Raw genomic sequence first — 25,632 nt, 5'->3', positions numbered from 1 at the left:
CCGTACTGGGCTGAACCAAGAGGAGTCAGACACTACTCAGTGTTTGTCCGATAAGAGTTCCCAGAGGGGGGATGGCTGAACGGGGCTCCGTGTACCCATGAGCCTGACACCTCAAAGTCTTGCCGCGTTGTTCCTGTTGACTTAAACCTCTTTAAATTTCCCTGTCTGGCCTGAAATGACCTGTTAAACTCCTCACTTCAGAAGATCTAATTTTAATCCCAGAGTACCCACCTCCTCCCCAAAGTGGTGTGAGGGTGTTTTCCTAATGGTTTAGTTCAGAGCCCGGGTTTTGTTTCCAGTAGTTCTGCCACAGCTCCTACAGATTTTGCCCGAGATGTCAGATGAGATGCACCGAGGCACTGCAGATAGTGCTCAGGGGGAATGGCGGCGTCTTTCAGAAGTGACAGTCCCATGCTAGTGTTATTGCAACTTCTGGTTTCTGTGAGCCGTAGTGGAGTTATTTTCCTTGTTTAGATCTAACATGAGGAGCTTGGGATCTTATCTTAGTGTATGCAAGGCTTTAACGCTATGCCTTGCATAAATAAAAATGGGACGAAAGATTTGGTTTCTGTTAAGTCAGGAGAACTGTATGGCGTCCCTAGCAGAGCTGGAGAGGAAGAGGAGGGAAGAGACTGACACTTCATTGCAGTCCTCACATCTAAATATAAATAGTTCTTGGATCATTTCACTCTGAACTTCTGGGTGATTTGACCTCTCTTTGATAAAAGCTTTCTTTCTTTGCAAGAATAAAAGGGCAAGGGGGAGGAAAGGACACAGCAGACTTTTTTTTTTCTTTTAAATATCTTAAAATCTTAGCGGTTGATTTCTGCAGTACCCAGTGCTCACACTTGAACCAGCTCCATCTTGGACTCCAACTTTTCTCTTCCTCTGAGTCCCTTAAGTGAACTTTGCGTTTGGCTCTAAAGCATTAAACCAGAAAACTTCTAAGGAAGTTTATGGAAGTGTATTTTCTCACTGGGAGACCATGTTCTGGTGGAGACGGATATCCTGGGCTCCAGTCCCTGGCCTTGGGCGGATCACTTCGAGCAAGTGACTTGTTTTTTATGCCTGTTACACCACTAACCTTGGTTTCCCTTACTTCATAACTTTGGCTGAAAGAAATATTTGTACTAAATGCTGCTGGTTTTTCATATGTACGACTCAAAGCTTTTTGAGCTCAGCATCAAAACACAGCTCTGTTTATTATGTAAAACCACTGGACTCTCTGGCTTTGGTCAGGTTAGCAGCCTGTGCAAGGGGATGGGCAGGCGCAGTATTTATAACTAGACTACCATAAATCTTTCTGGCACTAGTTTTAACCATTAATTGCCACTTTAAATCCAGCAATAAATTATTTGGGCAACCACACTGCATGAGCCCACTGCCAAAAATAAACCAGAGCCTCGGAATTACTCGGGTCCCCTTCGTGCTTCAGGCCTGTGGCAGCTGGATGGGGCAGGGCATCTCCTGGGTTCAATCTGAGCGGGTTTTTTTGGTGTCTCACATATCTTCTGGATGTAGTTTAAGTCATCATCCTGAAAATGATGAGAGTGGTGCTTGAAAGGCATTGTGTGAACGTATTGGTTTGCCGTTTCCTTCTGAAGCGCAGGATGGTGTGTGGTGTTCGGGAATGCCTCTGGATAAGCCTTCTGATCCTTTGCAAATTGGATTTTGTGGCTTATTTCCCTGTCCTCTTGGATAAAGTTTCCCTTTAGCTGCCTCTCCTCTAGGGGAGGTTGTGTCTGTCTCAGGACTGCAAAGCTTTTTATAATGCTCTGCCGGATCAGGAGTCACTCGGAGGGGAGAGACTTTCCATTTCAGAGCGTGCTCCTGAATCCCACCTGAAATGTGCTCGAGAGTAAGCGTTGCTCTTGGTTTGCTTCTGAATTTTGACTTGGTCCGCACAAGATTCCTGTTGGTTTGGTGCCTTTCCTGCTGCTTTTTTACACTGTGCTATAGAGTTTTTTCTGGCTAGGAGCCCTCTAGTAATGGCTGTTATTTTAGAAAACCTAGTTACTGCTCGGGCTGCCTCTGTATCATACAACGAGTTGTAGCAATTACATGCTGGGGAGGAAACGAAATGATCAGGAAAGGCCGACTTCATAAAAAGCAACAGTTGACTTTATTTTAAACCAATTAAACTGGGGATTAGAGGGTGCTGTTAAGTTCTACCCCTACTTAAAGAAAACCAAGCAGGAAAATGTACTGTATTAGCAAAAGAGTGATTGTTCAGGCTTATAATAAATCCTTAATAATTCTTGAAAGTATTAAGCTTAAAAACAGGCCAGCATACAAGGAATGATGGGTTGTAACAGAGAGGGCTGCCTTCAGGAAAGGGGAACGGTTTCAATTTGCTTATAAGAACGTACTGATTTGCGTTCACGTGCCCTTTCTGGGAGAGGGTGGTAGTACTGGTGAGGGGTGGCTGTAGAAACCAAACTCCTTTAACAGCAAGCTTAAGAGCAGTGCCAGCTTCTTACACATGTCCTTCTCCACTGTTTTAAATAGGACACCTTGCAGGGGTTAGAGGGAAGATTAATCCTCTACAGGGTTAATCCTTAAATCCTTGGTGTTCGGCTTCTGAACGAGGGAAGGAAGTTAACAATATTCGCAGGAGTGCTCGGAGACCACCTACTCTTTCATATAGCCTGCCAATAGCTGTCAGATGGAAATGGTTTTTGGACAGCAAGAAGCCAGCGGGGAATCATGCTGGTGACCAAGAGCAGGCTCTGTATCCCACAGTCTTTGACTTACACCCCAGTGACTCTTGGCATGGAGGCAAGAGGGTTTCCCAAACCCATCAAAATTCTTCAGAGGGGTGTGAATTAGCAGCGGGTTGATGGTTTAGTGTCTCTTGTGGTTAACTTTAATAGACACATGTTTCTCTGAAGATGCTTTTTGGCAAGCACATATATAGCTGAAAGATGTCTAGTAGCAGATGAATGTGGGAGCTCTGCTCTAGTACCAGGATAGTCTGATAAAGTATCGAGTAGTGAATCCCTGTACCAGCTGTGTGACACTAACCCCTCTGCTCGACGCAGTGCTGTGCGGTCTGTTCTCTGTATTACTGCTCCTAACCACAGCTGTCCAGCCACTGGTTTGCTTCCAGATAACCAAACTGGTGTGAGAACTCTGCCGAAACTTGTCCTTGCCGGCTGTCCATCTGTTTGGTGTATGCCTAAGTGTTCCCTGTACGTTTTGTCTTGCAGCATCTGGAGAGGGCCAAATGTGAACTGCGTTGACAGTACTGGATACACTCCACTGCACCATGCTGCTTTGAATGGTCATAAGTGAGTCACCTTATCATGCCTTTGATCATAGGGAATACTGTGTGCTTTACAAGCTACTGTTTTTGTGTAATTCATTCACCAGTCTAACGCCGTTTCCACTAAAAATGTGGTGATGGTGCAGCACGACACCATCTTCAGGCCACGAAGTGAAGAACATCAGTGCGGTGAAGCTATAGAGGCATTGGCTGCTGCACAGTATGATCATACATCTCTTCAAAAATTTGGCAAAACTCCAAGGCTTTCAACCACCCTTTTATTTACAAGCAATTTGGATAAGATACAAGATATTGAAGGTGGCTTCTCCAGTAACAGTCCTCTGCAGTCTGTCCAGTGTCCAACGTGTTGCTGTGCCTGCACCACTTAAAATTTGCTTTCGTGTATATTACATTTTTAAGTAACTCCATTCTTCAGCGTGGTAAGCCTTGTATGTTCGTTGCTACTTAAGATACTGAGAAATTGAGTAGAGTTAAAATCCTTATTCATCTTTATCGCACTGGTGGAATTCACTTTTCACCAGAGTGGCTTGTGGATGACTCTGGTCCCTGTTCAGCTCCGTTAGTATGAAGGTAACATAGATCTTTCCTGAGCTCATCTCAGCAGTCTTCCTTTTTTCTTTTCTCTCCCTTGGGCAGCTTTGAATAGGAACTCTTTAAACTCATATTTCAAGAGGATGTCTGAAATGCTCCTGTTCAGATTAACTTTTTATAAAATATTCTACTTGCTGCAGAATTAAGCTGAGAAACAAGGACTTGAATATCTTATGGACTCAAGTGTCCTTCTCTTGCAGGGATGTGGTGGAAGTTCTGCTGAGGAATGATGCACTAACCAACGTAGCAGACTGTAAAGGCTGTTACCCTCTTCACCTGGCAGCTTGGAAAGGAGATGCAGACATAGTGAAGCTCCTCATCCACCAGGGACCTTCGCATACTAAAGTGAATGAGCAGGTCTGCCTATTTTTCTCTTAATATATTGTTGAATCACTTCCCTTGGAGAGAGACTACTTCAGCTGACTCCTGACCCTTCCCAAACTAGTAGCAATTGTTATGAAGTCCTACTTGCTAATGGGGTAAGAAGGGCACTGCCTAAAGCAAATATCCCCAGTTCTGAACTGGTAGTTGAATGAGTAAGGTGTATATATATGTTTACATAGAGATACATAAATATAAGAACTACTCAACAGGTGGGAAGCGGTCTCCTGCTTTCATACTGGGCTTCTAAAACTAACCCGTAGTTTTTCCTTTCAGTTGCTGGATAGCTGAGAAGGTTTCTAGTTCTGTCAGAGGATACAGTGGCTCCTTCTTTGGGAACTAATCAAAGCAGCTTTGTTTAGTCTTTGTTTGGCCATGCTCTCTTAGCTGTTCTCCTGGCTTGTCTCTAGCACTTGCTCCAGTTAACTAATTTGTAAGTTACAAGATAATTTTAACCCTACTTGCCCCCAGATAAATCCCTAGCTTAATCTCAGAATTATTTTCTCAGGCAAGAAGAAAAAATCTGGTGGGTTTCTTCCCTTTGTTAAGCTGATAGGTTTTGGTCTGGGATGCAGAGGGATCGATTTGTACGAGATGGCTGTTCTGTATAGCGGCTGCTGTGTCCGCTTTGGAGGGCTGGCTCCCGTGTAACCTCCCCGTGGAAGTCAGCAGGTACCTTACAATTCCAGGGAACTTCTGAAATGCTACTGCTGGAAGGCCCAAATATTTCTTTTGTTTAAGAGCTGGATAAGGGAGGTGGTTTACGGAGTGAGGCCAGCTGAGCGGTGTTACTGAACTGCTTATGGCTGAGCGAGCTTGGGCAGACATGCAGTAACAGATCCAAATCAGGCAGCAAAAGCTACAATAGCCTTTGGTTCCTGGGGCAGGAATACCTAATGTCCCCGTGAATCAGCTCTTAAACCACTTGGGTTTTCATCCAGGAGGAGAGGAGTAAACGAAAAGAAGTTTGTCTGCCTTAGTTAAAAATGTATATTCATTCAGCAGTTAATTCACAGGTAGGTCAGATACCCGTGGGCTCGAGTTTAGCAAAATCTGTCAAAGTCAAGATGAGCAGCTGGGAACTGTGAGTTTCTGCTCTGTAAGTTTGATCTGCAGAGCATACTTTTCAGAAGCTGAGGAGCAAAAACTCCCTTTGGAGATGGGTTTAGAAGTCCTAATCCTGCTTCCAGCCACACTTTGTGGGGACCAAAGCCCCATGCTTAAGTGTTCTGTTCCTCAGTATAAGGTGGCTAACTTGATGCATCAGGCTGTTCCGAGGCCAAAGGGTTGCCTCTAAAGCATCACAAAATTAAAAATGTGGTGGTAATGTTATTTACTACAGCTCCTCGACTGAGCAGAAATAACTAAGAGTGTGTGTTTTAATGTTTTTGATAGTTTTTCCAGTTTGGGGCTGTGGTTAATAATGTCTTCAGGCACAGCTGCAGGCATTCAGTCTGTTTAAACAGATTTGAGAAGTGTAGTTTACAACCAATCTGATAAGAATTGACTGAGGGCCCTGAGTGTAAACTGTTCTGCTCTGAGTAGGACAGATGTAGGAGAAACCTTTGCAAAAGACTAAAAGCTGAGTGTAATCCCTCCAGGTAATGTTTCATTAATGTCTGTTGAGTAGGAACCTTCTTAAACGAGGAAGAGTCAGCCGACTGGCCTGTGCTGCTTGTGTTTGGAGTCTTGTAAATGAAATGCGCAGTGGTTCAAGTTACAGGAATCGGCAGCTGGAATGGCTTCTGCAGTTAATAGCTTTGACTGGAACAAGATGCTGTGTTCTGTCATTTCCACCCCTTGGGAGTCACCCATTGCTTTGTTGCTATATCTCACCCATTTCATTATCACATTTTTTTTCTTTTTCCTCTTCCTTTTTGTAGAATGCTCTTGAGATCAAAGAACTCAAAAAGTACGGCCCCTTTGACCCATATATCAATGCCAAGGTGTGTACTTTGCTGTCAGCATTTCACTGCATCATTACTCCAAGCTGCACTCGCGTGCTTCCAGGTGCAACGTCATCCACTTGCAATAATATCTGTTCAGTTTGCAGCCGCTTGGGGAAAAGAAAAACGCGACCATTTATTTACTGTGGGTTTCTTTCTTCGAAGCAGTTATAGAACCATAATTTAAGGGAAGCTTTTCCTTACTTTCCTGGGGGCTCCTTCATTGCTTAGCCTTGTAGGACTCACGGTGACGGTCAGTTTGCTTGATTTGGCCGGATGACTTCCAAAAGGTAATGTTATTTCAATTAAAATGCTTTAGGTTGTGTTTCATGTGCTAATGTTGCTGATAAATGCGAAGAGAAGGAAATTTTTTTTTCCCCTGCTTAAAGATGGATGTGTTTTCTCTGTGGGCTGTTTGGAGTGAATTCTCATGCCTTTTCTCTTACAAAATGCATAATGCTGTATTTGTCGTTTGAATGGACAGATAATTCTTTCGGTGGTGGTGGAGAGGAGGGAAGGCAGTAATGTTCATGCCTCCCTTCCCAAGTCCTTCATGTCCTGCTTATCGCATCAGTCTCTCTTTTTTGATGTTAAGTCTGTTGTGTCGTCTGACCCTTCAGCCCTAGTCTTCTGTTCCTGTTTTCTTGCCTATTTTGCTCTTCTCTTGCTTTTAGTTGTTCTGGAGCTACAAAAAGGCATGACATCAGCACTCCTGATGCACTGAGGCTGAGCAATTGAGGAAGCAGATAAGGAAGTTCCTGGTGGTGTTTTCTCAGACACCATTTTTCACTTTTATTCGTAGTGAAGTTGCAGGCCAGCGATGGTATAATAGTCTGCTGATTTATCATGAGGTACTTCTGCTCTCGGCTACCACGCTGCGGTTGCTTCCAGCCAGTTATTTTGGATCCAGCCATCCGTGTCAGATTTGTGTCTCAAAGTTTAGTTAAAACTTTCACTCTGCTTGATCTGCAGTACCTTAAGCACACCCTCAAAGTTCCTGAGCCTCCTAACTGCTGGGAATTACGTTTGTTTTTGCAAACTTCTATTTCAGGAAATACCCTAGGGCATACCTCTTTAAGCACAAATATATTTACATGAAGCTCATCCGTATCCATGATTTTTACAAAAATCCAGATGGGAATTTTACAGCAATTAATGTCTTCTGTGGAAACATCCTAGTCGAGCAGTTCAGTTGCCTGAGTTCTAAAACACTGTCAGTAACAGCGTAAGACCTTACACACTCCTGCATTGAAATCTTGAATGAAGAAGGAATATAAAGATGAAATAGACAGTGAGCTCACTTACTTTGTAAACAAAAATCCACAAGAATTCTGATTTGGATTTTATACTTTTGACAAGTGCATTATTTTAATCTCTCAGTTCAGTTTTCAAGATGGCTGTGCTGTGCTCGAACAAGGCTAGTGTTTTTGAAATATTTCCCTTGGTTTTAAGGAGAGAGAGGTGATTTACACGCAATCTGTTAGGTTCGTCACAAATTCTGACCAGCTTTCCACCAGTTTCTGACCACGTTTCATACCTGATATGCAAACCTTGATGTTTTCTCAATAGCCTGGCTGCAGGTGGGAGAACCACAAAAAATCCAGGTGCAAAGTCTTTAGGAGTCCTTGCTTAACTGGTGCTTCCAGCTTCCCAGCTCTCGCGCAGGATGGGGTGTCATACAGAAAGGATGGAAGCAGATGTTTCAACTTCCAAACATTTTGGGGCAAAGCTTTTAAAGCTGGGCTACAATTTAATATCCTGGTGAGGAAGAGATAAAGCCAGAAGGTTCTTGCTCTCCTAAAAGTTAAAGAAATAGTTAACAGCTTCTTTTTATGCCCCTTCCTTTTCAACATCTGTTGTTCAACAGGAGGTCTCTGCAACATGTCTGTTACAGGCCTGCAGGACTTCTGAAAAGCAAATGATAGAAGCAAAATTAAGAGATGGAGCAGCAGCTTTGCTTCAGCAGCTCCTGCTATCTTGAGTTCGGTTATTTTAATTTGAATGAAGGAACCAACCAGTTGAGCAGAGCCAAAGTAGAAAAAGCTGTCACATAGCTCAGGTTGTGCGCTGCACAAACTGCCTTTGTCTTTCGTAATCGGAAGCAAATGAATCATGCAGATTGGGTTTAAAGTGCTATAAATCTAAATGGGCTGCTGAGAAAAGTGGAAGCCTACCATCTGGAGTCAGCAAACGCAGCCGGGCAGCGAACCCACCCGCAGAGCTCCCGAAAGCTTGTTGGACGTATGGGGATCCCTTTATTGTTTTCCTGAAATATGTTTGCCATTGTTGGGCACCTGTAGGAAGGCAGGAGGCCTGTTCATCCTTACCCTGCTCCTGGCAGTGAGTGCCATGCGGGGCACCGATGGAAATTTTGTGCTGCGAGAGGAGGGAAGGAGATGGTACAACTGACCAGGCAGCTCCAGCTGACTCCTCTGGCCTGCTTTCTGCCTGAGGCTGGGATGTGCCATAGGTGTCACCTCCTGATGAAGTTTGGATTCTGCTTAATGCCTTTTTTTTTTTTTTTGCTTTCATTTTGGCCTGCCTTTAACTGAAACTTTATGGAGTGGATGCCAGCAGGACATCCCTGTTCTGTGCTTTAGGATCCGTCGTGTCACTGGAGCAGCAAAATAAAAGGTTTTTAATAGGGCGAGCCTACATTAGACATGCACGCATGGACAAAAATCCTACTGGAAAGGAATCTTAGAAATAGGTGGGATGGGGCCAAAGGGTCATGTAGCCTCTTTCCCCAGCCCTGAGGCAGGATCACGTCTACCTAAACCATTCCTGAGCAGTGTTTGTCTCAGAACCCTCAGGGAGGGACAGCTCTGTAGTCTCCCTTGGCAGCTTATTTGACTGTTCAAATCTTTGCAGGTTAAAAAGTTAGAAAACTTTCCCTTCTTTAAACCAAGTCTCCCTTTCTTCAGCTGAAGCCCTCTTACGGTGTGTTAGGAGCAGCGGTGCAGACAGATACACTTTAAGGAGCTGTAAATGGTCCATTTTATTGTGCGATGAGGCGCATAAGGGCGATGGTTTGTGGTATCTAGTTACCAGGGCTTGAAAAATTTGATGGAGCCCATATGAAAGCAGAGGCATTTCTGCTTGTGTTCCCAGTTTGTGGTCTGTAGGCGGGCATCGTATGAGCCCAGCGTCTCGCTCCCAGCCATGAATTGGGGGTGCTGGGATTCCTGCAGGAATGCGGCTTCTGGGCCCTGTTGAGTGCTCTATTTTTCTAAGAAGTTTTGAAATTTGAACCCATATGCCTCTGGCTGCTGGAAAGGAATTTTCTTTTTCCATCTCCGATAAATATGTATGTCTGAGCGCTCGTGCTCATTGTTCAGGCTCAGCTCTAGTTTGTGCTTGGAGAGGCGATGCGGGGAAGGGAGGCAAACTCCCTTGCCTGAAACGGCTCTAACATTTTTGGCTGCTCAAAGCTCTCCTAACTTATGCAATAGCGGGAGTTTCCAGTACACAGTCTGAGATGGGGAAAGACTTGCTGTAATGGTTATGGGGAGTTTACCACCTGCTGATTTCTATTGCAGGAGGAAAGTATGGGGATTTCATCCTGAGTGTCAGAGCCCTGACCTGCTTGAGGAAAAGTAGACTAAATTGCATGGGGATGTAGACTAAATTGTATGGGGGAAGTCTTCATCAATTATGTTATTAAAGGATGTTATGGCCCCATTTCTGTGCCATCACACAGGTGTTTGGAGTTGTTGTGCACTTTAAAGTGCCCTTGAGGGATGTGGTCTCTGTGCCAGGGAGGGATGAGAGGGGGGCAGCCCTAGCAGTGGAAATCCCCTGTAGCCAGGGCTAGCATGGCATGAGCGGTGCCTACCCCCCATGGCTCTCTGGCAGATACCTGCTGCTCCAGAGGGGCTGGCGTTATCTACTCTTGCTGCAAAAATTGTCAGCAAGCCTCCCTCGTGCTATGGGGCAGGCTGCGGGCCTCGGCCTGGCTGTGCCACGGGCTCACTGGTACCGGGGCTCCCTTCCCTGGCTTATAAGAATAGTGCGATTTACCAACCTTTTCAATGCCTTGAGACCAGCAGTTGAAACTGATTGATAGGTGTAATCTCTGTAGTTCTCTGTTCTCTCCCCTTCTCACTCCCTATGTGTATTTTATGTACAGACTTCATTATTCTACAGTAACTTCTGTCCACTTGTATGTGCCTTCCTTCACCATGGCTGCCTCTGCCACTCCAAGTATAGAGCTTGTTGTTTGACTTTGAACTTCTGTGCTAACAGAATGCTTTCCTTACCTTCCTAAATATCTCACTTCTGCATGTGGGTGTTGCTGTGTCCTGCCTCCTCAGTCTTTGCTTTTACACAAGCTGCAGCTGCGGAGAGCCTCTCCAGAACTCCCTGCTTCCCTCATGTTTTTCACGTGGCTGAAAAATGATCCAAATGCCAGATAAAAAGAAATGGGAGTTTGCATGCATGACTCCTGTAATCCCTAGAATGACTTAACATGTTAATAGGATTAAAGTACTTGTACAACAGAGCAAGTTCTGCAGCGTGGTTGTGAAATGGTGCAAAATATTGACTGCTCCTACAAGCTGGTGTCCAAAAAAGCACACGTGCTCTCAAAGCAAAAAGGGAGGTATTTTGATCAAATTCAGTTTCTAAAGTAGCACTTCTGAATCCATCAAGACAAATACATTCTCTGGGTTGTGTGGTTTTTTTAATGCGAGCTGTTCTAAAAATGTCAAATTCAAGCACAATTCTTTCAGCTGAAGTTGAAGTGCGTAACACTGCATTAAAGTGTTTTGGGTCAAATTGTATAGATAAGTATTTGTTTCTAAAGCCCTTAAACAGAAATCCCTCTGTGTATAACATACAGTAGTAAAACTAAAACTTGAGGTGAATTTAATTTGAGGAAAGGCTCTTTTAAATTGGCAATGTTCCTATTTTGCACCTGCAAGTGAAATGTGTTAGGTGGTTTGTCTTTCAGTGCTCTGCATTGCTGATTTTTAACCTGACAGATGCTGCATGCGTTAATTGGATCTGGCTTTCACTGTGGAGGTGTTCTGTCGCTTGGACGCCTCTTCCCTCAGTTGACCTGAGGCCTTGACTATAATGGCTTGTTAGCAGAGTGATCTAATTGCACTGCTTTCTAATTCACAAACTGCATGTAACTTTATGCACCCTTTCTCTAAACCAGCCAGCTTGCAAGCTTCAGAATTGCAAAGGTGGAATGACTGTTATAATCAGGATAAGTAGGATTTGAAACAATTGAAGTTTAAATCTAAAATGATGACGATTAAGCTACAGCAGATAGAAGTCATGCTGCAGTTTGTCTATCATATATTGTAGCCTTTTATTTTTGTGGCACCCCAAAGCGTGGGATGCTGCCAACAAATAACAGGCTGCTTTCCCCAAGTGCTAGCAGAAGTAATGGGAATCCAGATACAGCTTGACAATCCCTTAAAGTTTATCATGGTCCCTCGATTTTGACCACAGTGCTTTCAAAGCAGGCTGTTCTGTATATGGCACCTATTTCCCGTGGAGCAGATTTCCCATATCTGAGTAAAGATTATTGTTCTGAATGTTTTTGAAGCTTTTACTGGGGGGGTCGGTTGATGAGTTAAGAGGGGTTGTCTGTGCCTGGTAAATGGCTAGCGAGCTGGTGAAAACATTGCTCCAGGCTCTGTTTCAAACTGGGCTCTCTGCTTCCCCATTGCTTTTTTTGTCTTGTTTTTGCATTTAAACTTCAATGGTTTGAGCGAGGCACGGAGCAGCTCGGTTCTCCCCCGTTCTGACACGCTGGCGTGTTTGACCCCCCCAGAACAACGACAACGAGACGGCGCTGCACTGCGCCGCGCAGTACGGCCACACAGAGGTGGTGAAGGTCCTTCTGGAGGAGCTGACCGACCCCACCATGCGCAACAACAAGTTTGAGACTCCTCTGGACCTGGCCGCGCTCTACGGGAGGCTGGAAGTCGTGAAGATGCTCTTGAACGCTCACCCGAATCTTTTAAGCTGCAACACTAAGAAACACACGCCTCTGCACTTGGCGGCTAGGAATGGTCACAAAACTGTAGTCCATGTCCTCCTCGATGCCGGCATGGATAGCAACTATCAGGTATCCAGTGTGTCCGTGTGTGAAGGGCCGGTCTGATTGCCGGGGGGTGGAGAACCGCCGTAGTCGTGCTACAGAGGGCTCCACCTAACCCTTCTCCCCAAGGGATCGTTTATGAAAGATGAGCGACAGCTTTGTTCTCTGGGCGCTGTGCATGCTTCCCACCTGCTCATTGGCTGGACAAAGAGCCCCAGACAGCGAGGGAGGGGGGGAAAGGCTTTTCGCCTAAGCTGTTCTGCCCTGCAAAGCCATGAGCTCTTGATAGCAATAGAGGCAAACTGTTTCTCTTCCTATCAAGCCACCTGTGAATATGCTGTTTTCACAGCAATAGCTTGTGTGTGGTGGTCTTGTCGTTCTTTTGCAGGACGTGACTTCTTGCTAAGCTGTACAAAGTCCTTTCTTGGTCTCTAACGTGGCCCGCATGTCTCTCTGAAGAGACCATCCCATTTTCCATTCCACATTCTCAGCATCGTAGTAATACTGATAGTCCTCAGTTGTAGATATTGTTGCCCGCACTTTGTATATGATGCTCTCTGTTTATTGCTTCTGTAACCTTCTAAAACATGCCTCCATCACCATTCCCCACTGTCTAGCTTCATGCTATTTTCCATTTAATTTGCAGACTGAAAAAGGCAGTGCTTTGCACGAAGCTGCTTTGTTTGGCAAGACAGATGTGGTACAAATATTGCTGGCTGCAGGTGAGAGAATGTTCCCCTTTTGAAGCAATAAAATGATGATACCCTCACTTGAGGAAGCCCCTTTATAGTGGCAGCATGTTTCTCCAACCAGCTATCAAAGTGTTGTTCCTCGGAGAGGGTTATAGGAGATGTTATCTCTTGGTGTTTGGCTGTAAATCTGTCCCTCTAGAGCATTTTTTTATCGCCCCGCAGCGATGATCACAAGAGTAAGCTCTAACTTGATTAAAGGCATGAACTTGCATATAGTTTGAAAATATTCTTGCTTTTGCCTTCTCTACACCTATTGCCGTAGGTATTGATGTGAACATAAAGGATAACAGAGGCCTGACAGCTCTGGATATTGTGAGGGAACTTCCTTCTCAGAAAAGCCAACACATAGCAGCTCTCATCGAAGGTAAGTGGTGTGTATTTCTGTGTGGGCAGGAGGGAAAACTTTGGGGTGTTAATTGTGCCAGTGCAAGTACAGGATTTTATTTCCTAGTCCTGGAAAGTGCTGAAAGCAAAGCAGCTTCAGGCCAGGTCCCTTGCTGAAAATCTTACAGGTGTTGGAAGGAATGATGCCTAAATGCTTGGGTGAACTGTGTTCAGAGCAGGTGTTTGCAGGGGGACTTCCGTGGCGGGATTTAGGGGGATTAGCTCCTTTGCTGGAGGAGTGTGGCGTGACTTTTACAGTTTAAATGGGCTTAATTGAGCTTTGTTTAACTCACTTTAGAAGTTAATTAAAATTAAGGGTAGCCTAAATCTGCTTGCAGAATGCAAAGTAATAGCTTTAGAAATGGTTTTGGATTAACTGTCCTTTATGTGTCTGTGTAGGCAAATGGTTATCCACAGATCTTACATCCTACACTTTGCTTCACTGTGAAGCTTGGGCATGGATTTTGCAGATGAGATTTACAGAAAAGGCCTTGATTACTTGTGGTTTTTAAAGGAGCTTGGCCCATTGTGTCTGTCCAAGTTAGGGAATGAAATGTGGCATCTTAGCTAAATTCATACCTTGTAATTATGCTGTCTCAATTTCCTCTCAGCTGTGGGGAGAGAGATCAGAAGCGTATGCAACTGGTGTGCATTATTCATGCTTAGCATTTGAGAGCTTTACAGGTTCAAAGCACTTTGCAGACTTTAATTAAGCTTTGCCTGTGAGGCTGGTAGGTATTATCTCTATTCTGAAATTGAAGACGAAGATGAGCTTTAGTTTTAAAGTTCTTGCGGGTAAATGCTGTTAGTTTGCTCCTGTGAGCGAGCTAGCTGCAAGAGATGTTGCTCTCCGACTCTATTCACATAAGCTTAATGTTTCTGGCCCTGCCTGTGGTTAGGGGGCCACAGCTAGAATTGGTTTCTCTGCTGCCTTATGACTCCAGAAGACCAGGCTGCATCTCCGTTTGATGTCACTTGTGTCTACAACATGAAGTAATCTGCTCCATGACATTTTGTCCATACAGGAGCTTTGCAGCTTTCTGATTAAAGACTCTGTGAAAGTTCAAAGAACTATCCTTAACCTTGTGCATGTGATCAAAGAGGCCGCCTGCTTCTATTCTGGCATCTGAGCTGCAAGTTTTAATAATGTACTTTGGCTATTTTTTGGAGACTTAGTAAGCTGACAGTTGGCCTTCCCTCCACAAGGGAGGAAGTACCGTGTGCTGAACTGGACGTAAAAGTAGATTGACATAAACTGACCCTGTCGCCCCACCTCGTTGCAGATTACACAATTGGGAAGAAAAGTGCCAAAGCTGCAGAGAAGACTGTTCAAGCACCACTTGTTCCAGCCACTGATCCTATGAGCCGGATATCTCAGGGTAGGCTTCCATGCAACACGGCAGTCACCAGCGCTCTTCTTCCTGCATGCACTGACTTTCCGAGGGCAGGAGCCCCGAGTGATGCTCTTGTGTCTCTCTTCCTCTCGCAGGTGATGTGGAGAAGGCAGTTACAGAACTGATCATAGATTTTGATGTGAACCCAGAAAAGGAGAGCCCATATGAAGCTTTGTACAATGCAACGTCCTGCCACTCCCTGGACAGCCTTGCCAGCGGGAGGTCTTCAGATCGAGAGTCTGTGAATAAGGAAGTGGAATCAACCGGTCTCAAAGCAGCAGGAGTCAGGCCTGTATGTAGCTATGTGTGCTCGTCTCTGCTGGCCTTAGAAAGACAGGTGACTTATCTCTGTTTTCCTGGTTTTGCAGCAGGCTGCCAATCCCCCAGCTCGACGAAATCTCTAAACCCATCCCTGATATTGATTAGGGCAGGCAGGTACCTTGCCTTTCTCACTGGCCTGTTCACATAACCTCCATTGCATTACCCACGAGTAGCCACTTCTACATGCCTGATTTTCACCTAGTGTTGCATCCTTCTGTTTTCTGGCCGTTGAATACCAGTGCCCGTGAAGTTTGGTTTGTCAGGACATTGCACTTAGTTGAAGGACAACTTCTTGTCTAGAAGAAAGCTTTGGAAACTTTTGTGTGGAGCATTTTTCTCATCTCTCTTGCTCTCTGCTTTGCTCAAGCGAAGGCTCTCAAGAAATTATCTTTAAGAATATCCTGTTGGAAACTAGTGGGCAGTGGAAACTTTTATTTGTGTATTACTTGCAGAGATTCATAGAGGGTATTCAAGGCTTTACAAGGCAACGCAAAGCTCCTGGAACTGTCTCCAAAGAAGTCTTTCTCACCTTCTGTTAGTTGCATCTGCTGCCCCAAAGCAATGGGTGGCAACACCACTATGGGGCAGACGGGATGCTGGCTTTGCAGCATGCTGTGTCAGCTTCAGGGTTTGTTTTCTGGTTGTTTCACAAAGCCTGCTCTGTGGAGGTATTTTTGGACAAAAGGCAGAGCAGCAATGAACAATAAACTGCTGGTGGTACTGTAACCATGCTTCCTCTCTCTCTGCAAAGAGGTGCATCCTTTTTCCTGTACTACCAGCAAATTTAGTAGAGACAAGACAAAAGCTTTAGAAGACTGGCATTTCAGCCAGATCTCTCTTTCAGGAATGCAGTACAAGATGCACTATCTTGTTACTAACGAAATCTTGCTGGCTTAAATCCATCTCTGTGCTGTCCTGTGTTGATAATATGTGCCTTGAAATAAGCTCAGCTCTACCACAAATAAGAAGAAATGAGAGGCTGAACTGCAGTGAAAAGGGAGACGAAAGAGGGACGTGCTCCAGGAGCTTGCTGGAGTTTCTCCCAAAACTTGCTTGAGTTTTTCAGAGCGGTTCAGCTCTGCCATCTTTCCCTGTGCCGTTAGATGGAGCTGTTGCAGGGCAGGAGATGGCCTAGAGAGGTGTTAAGCTCTGTATCCGAGGCAGCGCAGCTCTTACTGCCCACAGGCAACCTTGGGATATTTGAGGAATGCAGTGCAGCATTGTCTCTTGATCTCCAGGGTTTTCCACTATAAAAGGTGCCCCTGGAATCACTTATTCCTGTTACTGTTTCATTGAGACTCAAGCATGAGTCTTCCCTTTGTACTCATTTGCATGAGTTCCTTACTGACCTTCTCTGAAATGCTATGCCATTGAGATTACCAGTCTGGGTCTGAATGAACTGGCTTAAGTAATGAAGCCGTAAACCTGTGTACACAGCACCTTCCAACAAGCAGTTTTATTCTCCTGGAAGCATAGCTGGTGCTCACGTGGGTCGGAGCTGGCCTTGTGCAGTGTTACCGCTGCGGAGCAGAAGTGGGTGGTCTGGGCTGCAGTACGGTGAATCTGCGGAAAGGGCTCTCTGCCAGGATAGGTGTCCTGCTGGAGAGGAGGAGGAGGAAGAGGAAAGGCAGCAACCATTCCCAAGCCCTGTGCTGCTAGGGCTGAACTTCTACTCCACCCAGATTTCTTTGAGGAGGTCCTTACCATGCTGCATTCGCAGCAGCGTGGATGTAGTGTTGGTGGGAGCAGAAGGGGGGGCATGCTTTAACACAGTGCCATTGACAGTGGTCTTCTGAACTGCAGAGAGAACGTCCACCCCCACCTGCCAAGCCTCCGCCTGATGAAGAGGAGGATCAGCATGTGGAGAAGAAGATAAGCCACGGCGCTTCCTGTGAGGTACGTGGGACTTGATTAGGGATGTTTTATACGAATGTGGATTAAAGAACAGTTTTAATAACTTAGGAGGAGCCAATTATGATATTACCTCCCTTGCAAGTTTGGTTGTGAATGCAAAGTTTTTTTCCACTCCAGCCTTTCTGCTGTCACTTGCCATGGGAACTTCCTTTGTGTGGTTCTTTCAGGGCACCTCGGTGTTGACCCTCAGCCTTACTTTCCTATTCTTGGCTGGGAATTCCCTCAGGAGGAGATTTTTCTGAATCACGTTGCTTTGTGGACCGTTGCCCACTTGTAATGATCCCACCAAATGCATCTTCACTTGAGACTGAAACCCAAAGGGCCGTCGCTTCCTGCTTCCTCCTGGCTTCCAGCTGCGGAGATGTGTGGGCTTGTGGGTCCCACTGACGTGAACAGGGATCGGGGTTTGAATTCAGCCAGGAATCTGGCCCAGCGTATGTTAAAGCCATCTTCTGCAGAGGTCATTGCATGTGAGCTGCTTTTTGATGAAACTAAAGCTCTCCTGTTCTGCGTTGTTCCTCCTGGGGTTCCCATTGCTCATTTTTATTCACCTTCCTGTGAATCTTAGGTGTGAGGGCTCTCCTGGAGCCCTGAACATGTGGAGGGGTGTGAAACCACAAATGTGTCTTGGCAACTTCTGCTTGACACCCAGAAAAACCTTCGAAGTAAAACCAAATCTTGTGGATTTCCTTGCTTTTCCAAAAGCAGTAGGTTGTATGTAAAACAAGCCGAGTGTGCGCTGCCTCTAGCTGTTGGAATGGGCTCCCGTTCACCAGATGCTTTGCTTTGAACGTGTTGATCTGCTGAAGTTCCTACAAGGCATAAATGTGATCTGTTTTCTGAAGTATGTCAAGTCTACACGAGACATGAGTAAAACATCATTTGCTTTGATAGAACTGACTCTTTTTATAGAGAAGAGTAAAGCTCCAAACAGTGCGTAAACAGTAAAATTGAAATGTGAAATTGCAGACTGATCTCTCCACTGCTGTTAAAATGGTTTTGCAGTGTGTGATAACCAGTCCCGTGGCTGGCCCTGGGCAGAGGAGGGCTGGGTAGCAGGTCACAGCATAATTGGAAAGCAGAACTTGTTTATGATGATAAACACGTGGGAGGGAAACGTGCATTGACTGCTCCTGCTGAGTTATCTTGCCATATTTAATTATAAAACACCTGCTGTGTTGTCCTGCCGTTAACAGTTTGGAAACATGATCCCTTAAAGGAAATCTCGCTGGCAAATAGACTTGTACGCAAAATGACTTGCTGGGGAGATCTTGATTTGCAACCAAGTTCATTGATAAAGCTTACAGGCAGTGTGTGTCGCTGCCTGGAAATGACCACCTGGATGTACGGATAAGGCGCTTTTGGGTCTGATTCTTTTTCTTTGCTTGCTGCTTCTGGGGTGCTCGGCTTCTCTGACTCTTGCCTATTATTCATCGTCTCAGAACAAGTTCTCTCTGGGTTGGGCAGAAGTGAACAGGAATATGCTCAGGGAATGCTGTAAACATCTCGGAGCAGCGTCCGGATCTGCCGTCCTCCAGACCTGCTCACACGTTAGAGCCGGGACAGTTAGTCATTGAATATGCTGGGGTTGGGCCAAACTCTAGTTTCCAACGTAGTCTTTTTATTCCATTGCCAAGATGGGGCTATCAGTCAAAGCAGATGTGCGTATAAAAGAAACTTAACTTTCATCGTAGAAAAACGTTAGTACAAACATGCAGAAGAGCTGATTGTTCAGAGGTGCTCGAGTGCCGCCTTTCACTATCTGCAGAAACCTTCTGGGTTTGTGGCTGAATAAGAGTCTGCGTTGTCAAATTAAACTTCAGTTCCATTTGTTTACTACTCATCTCCAAGAGGGAAGTGCAGACAAAAGAGAAGGCGCCATGATCGTTCCAGCAGTTTGGTCTGCAGTTCTGGTGGGGGAGGAGAGAGAAACGAGATGAGTAACCCTTTAAAAAGTCTTCCAAAATCCACTGCTGTGGATTAAGGACACTTTAAAGGCCATGCTCATTATTAGCAACATCATATTTTTGGGCTTTGCTAATAGTGAATATTTATACATGCTAACCAACATGTATAAATAAATGAAAAATTAATTGGAAGAAAGTTTTGTTTGATTTTGTTACCTGGCTGCAGAGCCTACAGAGCAAGCACTGTTCTTCAGCAAACAATGGTCTTCGTTTTTGCGTGAATTTGAACCTGGGAACCCTATTTAAAGCTTGGAAGGATGAGGGATGGAGAAAATAAAGTGTAACCAGGCCTATACAAAAGTTTACAAAGCAAAATCTGGGAATTGTGTGCTGCTAGGTAGGGAGCTACTGCCTTCAAATGCGTCCAGTGCATTTGAAAGAGGACAGTGCAATAACCATCACCCGCAGGAGTCTCGGGAGTACGCTCACGCCTGGCTTGAGGTCCAGACTACAACTGCTACGGCAGGCTGCTGCTGCGCAGTATTTTTCCAAGATCTCTGGAGAGAGCCTGTTACCTGCTGTTAGGGTCTGATGTTTTTGTGCCACCATCTGGTCAGAAGCTTTCTCCTTAATTTGCTCATTATGAGCTCCTTCACCTGCAAAGGCGCAGGTCTGCCTGGCAGCTCATGCTTGAAGCAGGTAGAATAAATACTTTCTTTGCTGGACACGGCCCATTTCCTCCCATTCAGAAAGCTGATGTAAAAGCCAGCTGGGCTCATGCAGAAACAGTACACGGATGCAGGACTCCTGTCTGTGCTGCGGACTCCTGCGTGTCTTTCCAAGACTCCCTAAGCTTCCAGAGGCCCTGGCTAGACTGCAGGCGGGTAGGTACCTATCTGACCTTGACGCAACTCTGATGCTTCCACTTTGGGGAAGAAATTGGAGGTGGTGCCTAGTCTGCTGTCTAGACAGTGGCAGTTCCAGGAGTCTGTGAGCAGTATGACAACTCTCCTTGGGCAGGATGTTTTGTTCAGACCTGTTCTTCCCTGTCTTGGCAGCAGGTAGGGATCACTTGCTTTCTGGCTTGGGTTTGACCCCACTGCGGTTGGCTGTAGGCACACATGGCTCCTGGGACAGGGTTGCATCAGCCTGCCAGGGTCTGGCCAGGAGATGGTGCTGAAAGGCAGCTGACCATGCAGGCAGGGTGCCTTGAAGCCCAGTTTAGCCCTGTTAGCACTGGGACGGCACACCTGGCTCTCTAAGATATCAAATGCCTGTTGTCCTGGGCGTTGAGGTAGACCACCATGTGTGAGTCTGCAGCAAGGCTCGTTTGGATCCTGCATCAAGACCACATCCCTGCATGGGGATGGTGGCGTTCCAGAGCAGCTTGCTGGAAGGTCTGCCAATATTTCAAACAAGCTCTAATCAGAGGTTTTTTTGGGATTTAAATGAACCCAGTTGCTGCAGCACAATCTGAGGTTAAACAGAGTTTATACAGTGTTGCCTGAGGGCTCTCTAGTCCTAAATACGCTGTGCATTCTGAGGTTAGAAATGCTACATCTGAGAGTTCTGAGAAGGTGGCAGGGATTTGGGCTTTTTTTTCCAGCCATGCCCTAATAGGGCCAGCAACTAAATAGTGAATGACGATGCAAATTCCAATAGCAACAGTAAGTCTGAGTTGGGATGAACAGGAATAACGGTCTCAGCTCTTTTTCCCCACTCCCGGCTGTCTGCAGACCTGGCACAGTGAATCAGTTGGTCAGTGCTAGGAAGCTGTCAGCAGCCTTAAATAATAGAACATAAAGGGGGTTTGGGTGGGTTTTTTGAGGGGGGGAAGGGAGCATTACAGTTCGGATCACACTCTACAGTGAAGGTGTTGCCTCTGCCAATTCCTTGCTTAAACTATGGCAAAAAGAGGCCTTGTGCTTTATTGATGGGATAAATAGCATTGCTTTGTGGAGCACTACATTATGCTGTTTTTCATTAGGCCTCTGTTGCACGAGGAAGGAGCAGGGGAAGTGGAGCTGAGGAAGAAGAACACCCTTACGAGCTGTTGCTTACAGCAGAAACTAAAAAGCCAGTTGCGGTGGATAGGAAAACAAAAGGTAAGTGACCATCCAAAAGGCAGAGCTGTTTGCTTACATGTATTTAAGGAAAATATAGAGGGCAGAGAGTAACTGGAACAATGAAACTCTTTGTTGGGTGGGGTGGCTGGGGCCTGGACTGCAATTGTTTTGTTTCCTGGTAAATTTAACTCTATTAAAGGAGAGATCTAAACATTCCTGTATAAAATGTACACAGAGGAAGGGCAACTCTGCTATTTTGACAACGAAGAGATTGCGAGGACCTACTCTGTTAACTTAGAAAATAAGCAAATCTTGTGCACAGTCGAGTAAGTGCAGAGGGGTGGAAGGCTGTGCCATGTTGTTACAAGTGAGATAAACCAGTGCAAGCATTTAAATGAGCCGTATTCTCCATCTAGCTGAATTTGGAGACCTGCTGGCGTTGCACGTTTATATCGGCAGATGATTGACCCTGCTATCCTGGTCTTAAAATCAACATCCTGCTGTGTATTAAAGCTAATTCAAGATGTAAACTCTAACACAGGAGGAAAACAAACATGTGTAGAGCAAGCCCTTTTGCAGAACTGACTGAAAATCCACTATATAGCCAGGTTAAGTACCAAACTAGTCCCTCGTCTCCCATAGGGACTTTCGTACTTTACAAAGGATCTGGGAACACCTTGTCTCTTGTGTTTGGCAATTGCTGAGCTTTTTGGCTTTCCTTCAACAACAACAACAAAAGATTTGTTTAGTCGAAAAACATCTCTTGCTTTACTCAAAAGTCCTGACCAGGAATTTGGACGGATTTAGTTTGGTCTTTGAACCTGGAAACCACCTCACTCTGAGGATGAACAGCAGATAATGAGAACTCAATTCGATGCCTCATTGACTGCCCTGTTAGACCTGCAGCTTTTTTTTTTCCTTCTTGCAGCATGCTAGCTCTCATTCCTTGAGTCCTGCCGCACTCCCAGCTTATATAGGGTGACACAGGAGGTCATTGTTTTCCCACCAGCATTTGCCAAAGCCACTTGCTGCTGGAGGCAAAGTTAGGATGCTTTTCAGGTTGGTGCTTTGCAGTCTTGGCCAGGAATAGTCCTTGGGCGACAGCCACTGAACCAGAAGCTTTCAGGCTATCTTTTCAGTGTGCAGCTATTGCTGGTTATTCAAGTGTGAGCTATTCCTGACTGCTTTGCTCCCTTCTCTGTCTACTGTGCCTAGGCGTGATTAATTCACTCAGAGTGAAGGTGTGGCGTAATTATGTGTCAGATTGAAATAAAATCTCCAAGTAATTCATCTGCTTGTTCTTGATGCAAATCTCTTCCCCTGAACATCCGAAGATGTGGGTACTGCAGGCCTTCTCAGCCCCATTTCATGGAGAGGTTGCAGGAAGCATCTTTAGCCTATTAAGGATCCAGAGCAGAGTCCAGTCTCGTAACGTATAGCTAGGAAGGTAATAGGTGTGACTTCAGGGTTTGCAGTCCATGGAAAGTGTTACTGTGTTTGTACCAAACCTAGAGCCCTTTCCACTGTTGTAGTGGGAGAAATCCAAGGGTGCAGTTGAGTTTTTCTCATCTTCCAGGACTTGTCCACTCTTTTAAATGCAATTAGCACTATGACCGATATGGTGGAAGCCTTCAGTCTGGTGGAGCTGAAGAGCTGCTCCTAGGGGGAAGGGGCCCAGCCGATGTATTTCTCATCTCTTGCATTTCTTAAGCTTGCCAGGGCCATCTTCCATTGGTCTTCGTGGTGGACCTGGAGAAAGGGACACGGTTGTTTGTCCCACTTCTCCAGAGGGTACCAGCTGTTTTCCAAACATCTGAGTGGTCCCTGTGGCATGGCTGCACATGTGGCAGTGTCCCCAGCTGGCAGCTCTCCTTGTACTGCAGGAGCAGCTGAGCTTTAACAGGGCCTCATGTCATCCTTCACCTGCTGCTTGCCCTCTTGGGGGCTTCAGGCTTCTCAAGCCCAGTAGGAAATGAGGCACGGACTATTTCCCCCCCCCCCCGCCTTTAGTGTTCAGCACTGACTATTTTTGTTTTGCGTTGTTCATCCTTGCTTTCTGTCACAGCACTACAGGTTGCCTCTTTCTGCACATGAGTTCCGTAGCTGTTCAGGAAGGGTGGATCAGCTTTGAAATCTGCTTTATTACATTGGGAACAAAAGGAAATGTTTCTGGCTTTTGCAGTAGTTGGGGTCAGATGCCAGAAGGGCATGTGGAAGCAGGCGTAGCTAAGTATGAAATGTGAGGTGTATGCTGATGGCGGGGGAGAAGATGCATTCAGGGACTAGCAGAGTCATTTGGGCAAAAGTTAAACAAGGGCTGAGTGAGGGACTAAACCTTAATTGGGGTGTTGGAGAATTTTCCCAGCTCTGGGTCAGAAGGGTCTCGGAGCATCAAAGGCAGCAGCTTGATCCCAAGACAAGGAGCAGGCTGAAGCATGGCTTTGCATTGCTTCTTGGCCCTCGATCTGAGAGGCTGGCCTTCTAGATGTTACTTGATGAGTTCTGGAGGACCCTTTGCTCAGAAGAGGACTCTGATTCTTTCGGGCTATCGAGGAGGGCTTTTCAGGGCAGCAGAAAGGCTGAATTTCAGGCACACTGGTTTTTAATAGTCCCTTTCATATGGGATAGCTGCCTTTGTTCCTCTTGCTGCAAGTTGTCTCGTATCCAGTGACTAGATGAATGTGGTATTATCCGCCCGGCTTTGGTTGCCTTTTGTGTATGTTACAGCAGTTTGCTGTCACATGCTGGAGCCCTGGGAAAAGTTGGCCTAACGTTTTGGGCAGAGTATCGGACGGGGTTTGAGCCAAATGCTTTCCCATCCCCTTTGGTGAGGAAACTATGTGCAATCACATGCATGAAGTCAGGGCATTCAGACCTTGGAACAGGACCTGTGAATGGGCCAAGAGTGGCAAACTGACCAGGAGGAGACTGTGTGACTCCTGCCACGTTCAGAGACACCTAATGGGAGGATGAAAGCAGAAAATACTTCTGAGTTTTGATGTCTGTCTTGCTTCTCAGGAGAGTCACCCCCAAGTGCTGTCAGCAGTAACCAGCTGCAGGTAGGATTGACTTGGTTCCTTCTGAGGGTTGTTTAAAAATTGGTATTTGATGTTCTGCTGTGGTGCTTCCATAGGAAGTCCAGCCTGAAGTCCCTAATTCTGTCGCTCCTGCTAGAGTTTTTCTTTATGGTTGTACTGGCTCAACCAGATGTACGGTGTGCTCTAAACCAGGTATCTGACCCAATGATAAAAGACAAAATATGATGCCAAGAGATTTAAAGAAAATATCTTTTCACAGAGCCAGAGTATGGCTACAGAAGCAGTGGGATGGGCATCACTATAGGGAATCTATGGGGACACGTGGGTACTCCAAACAAAGGTTGGAAGGAACAGGTACCTCTTGGTTTGCTGTGAGGGGAATGATAGTGTAGAGCCACAGCCTGCATGCTCTGCCTTGCATTTATCATGGCTGGAGGACAGACCCTTTTCCCAAGACCTTGGCCTTGGGTCCAAGCCTGCGTTTCTGCTGTCACGGTGTATTTAGAAGCTTGTGCAGAGTCACATCAGTGACTAGGGCAGTGTTTCATCACCCCTTCTTAAAAGGGGAATAGGGGAGGGACTACAAATGGGCACAAGTTTTTGTGTCAGCAACAGCGTGGCCAGCAGGGGCCGGGCAGGGTTGGGGCCCCTGTGCTCGGCACTGGGGAGGCCCCACCTCGAATGCTGGGCTCAGGTTTGGGCCCCTCGGGACAAGAAGGGCCTTGAGGGGCTGGAGCGTGTCCAGAGAAGGGCAGCGGGGCTGGGGCAGGGTCTGGAGCACAAGTGTGCTGGGGGGCGGCTGAGGGACCTGGGGGGGTTTAGCCTGGAGAAGAGGGGGCTGAGGGGAGCCCTTCTCGCTCTCTGCAGCTGCCTGAGAGGGGCTGGAGTGAGGGGGGGGTCGGTCTCTGCTCCCAAGTCACCAGGGACAGGACGAGAGGGAACGGCCTCAGGCTGCGTCAGGGGAGGCTCAGGTTGGCTATTAGGAAACATGCCTTTACTGCCAGAGGGGTCAGGCCCTGGCACAGGCTGCCCAGAGAGGTGGGGGAGTCACCGTCCCTGGGGGGGTTCAAACACCGTGCAGACGTGGCCCTTGGGGACATGGTTTAGGAGGCCTGGGGGTGGTGGGTTGGTGGTTAGACTTGATGATCCTAGAGGTCTTTTCCAACCTTCATGATTCCACGATTCTGTGATTCTAAGTTCAGGTAGCTTTTGGAGGATAAACCCTGTCCAGAATAACTGAGCTTGATGACATACAGGAGTGTGCTGTACACTTTTGGGTTTCACACGCAGTGTGAATGAGCCTTTGTTTTAGTTTTCTGCAGTTGAAGGTTATTTTTGCACCTCTAAAGTAGCACCCTAAAAACCAGCTTCCTTCTCTTCTCTGGTCTTCTGTGCCACAGGAGATAGATTTGCATGTTCCTCACTTGGCAAATTCTGGCATGATGCGACATGGGGAATGTTTTCTGTAAGAAAGCGAGAGGCTGGCATATACCCTCCCTAGATTTAAGGTTGGGGAGCTTGAGCAAAAAGCAGCTGCAATAACAGCTTCATTCTCCTAATCCAGGAGCATGAAACAAATCCCACTGATGATATAAGG

At 46.1% G+C, this 25,632-nt stretch overlaps 1 protein-coding gene across 11 annotated transcripts in view; it reads left to right on the top strand.

Annotated features, from left to right (window-relative positions):
* The window catches only part of ANKS1A (ankyrin repeat and sterile alpha motif domain containing 1A), a 111,315-nt gene that overhangs the window by 26,097 nt on the left and 59,586 nt on the right, over nt 1-25,632 (top strand). For 8 of the 11 annotated variants that reach the window (XM_075115578.1, XM_075115577.1, XM_075115576.1 and 5 more), the window contains exons 2-11: nt 3,210-3,290; nt 4,078-4,234; nt 6,142-6,204; nt 11,990-12,286; nt 12,906-12,981; nt 13,274-13,375; nt 14,679-14,774; nt 14,885-15,081; nt 16,914-17,006; nt 20,919-21,036. In XM_075115578.1, coding sequence (XP_074971679.1) covers nt 3,210-3,290; nt 4,078-4,234; nt 6,142-6,204; nt 11,990-12,286; nt 12,906-12,981; nt 13,274-13,375; nt 14,679-14,774; nt 14,885-15,081; nt 16,914-17,006; nt 20,919-21,036 — 1,280 coding nt within the window. The remainder of the gene's footprint in view (nt 1-3,209; nt 3,291-4,077; nt 4,235-6,141; nt 6,205-11,989; nt 12,287-12,905; nt 12,982-13,273; nt 13,376-14,678; nt 14,775-14,884; nt 15,082-16,913; nt 17,007-20,918; nt 21,037-25,632) is intronic. The other 3 variants (XM_075115580.1, XM_075115586.1, XM_075115582.1) reach the window with 1 other exon arrangement.

The sequence above is a fragment of the Phalacrocorax aristotelis genome, chromosome 21, assembly GCF_949628215.1.
Source record: "Phalacrocorax aristotelis chromosome 21, bGulAri2.1, whole genome shotgun sequence".
In the NCBI taxonomy this organism is placed as follows: Eukaryota; Metazoa; Chordata; class Aves; order Suliformes; family Phalacrocoracidae; genus Phalacrocorax; species Phalacrocorax aristotelis.
The sequence above is the reverse complement of the archived record's forward strand: the minus strand, read 5'-3'. Positions and strand labels throughout refer to the sequence as shown.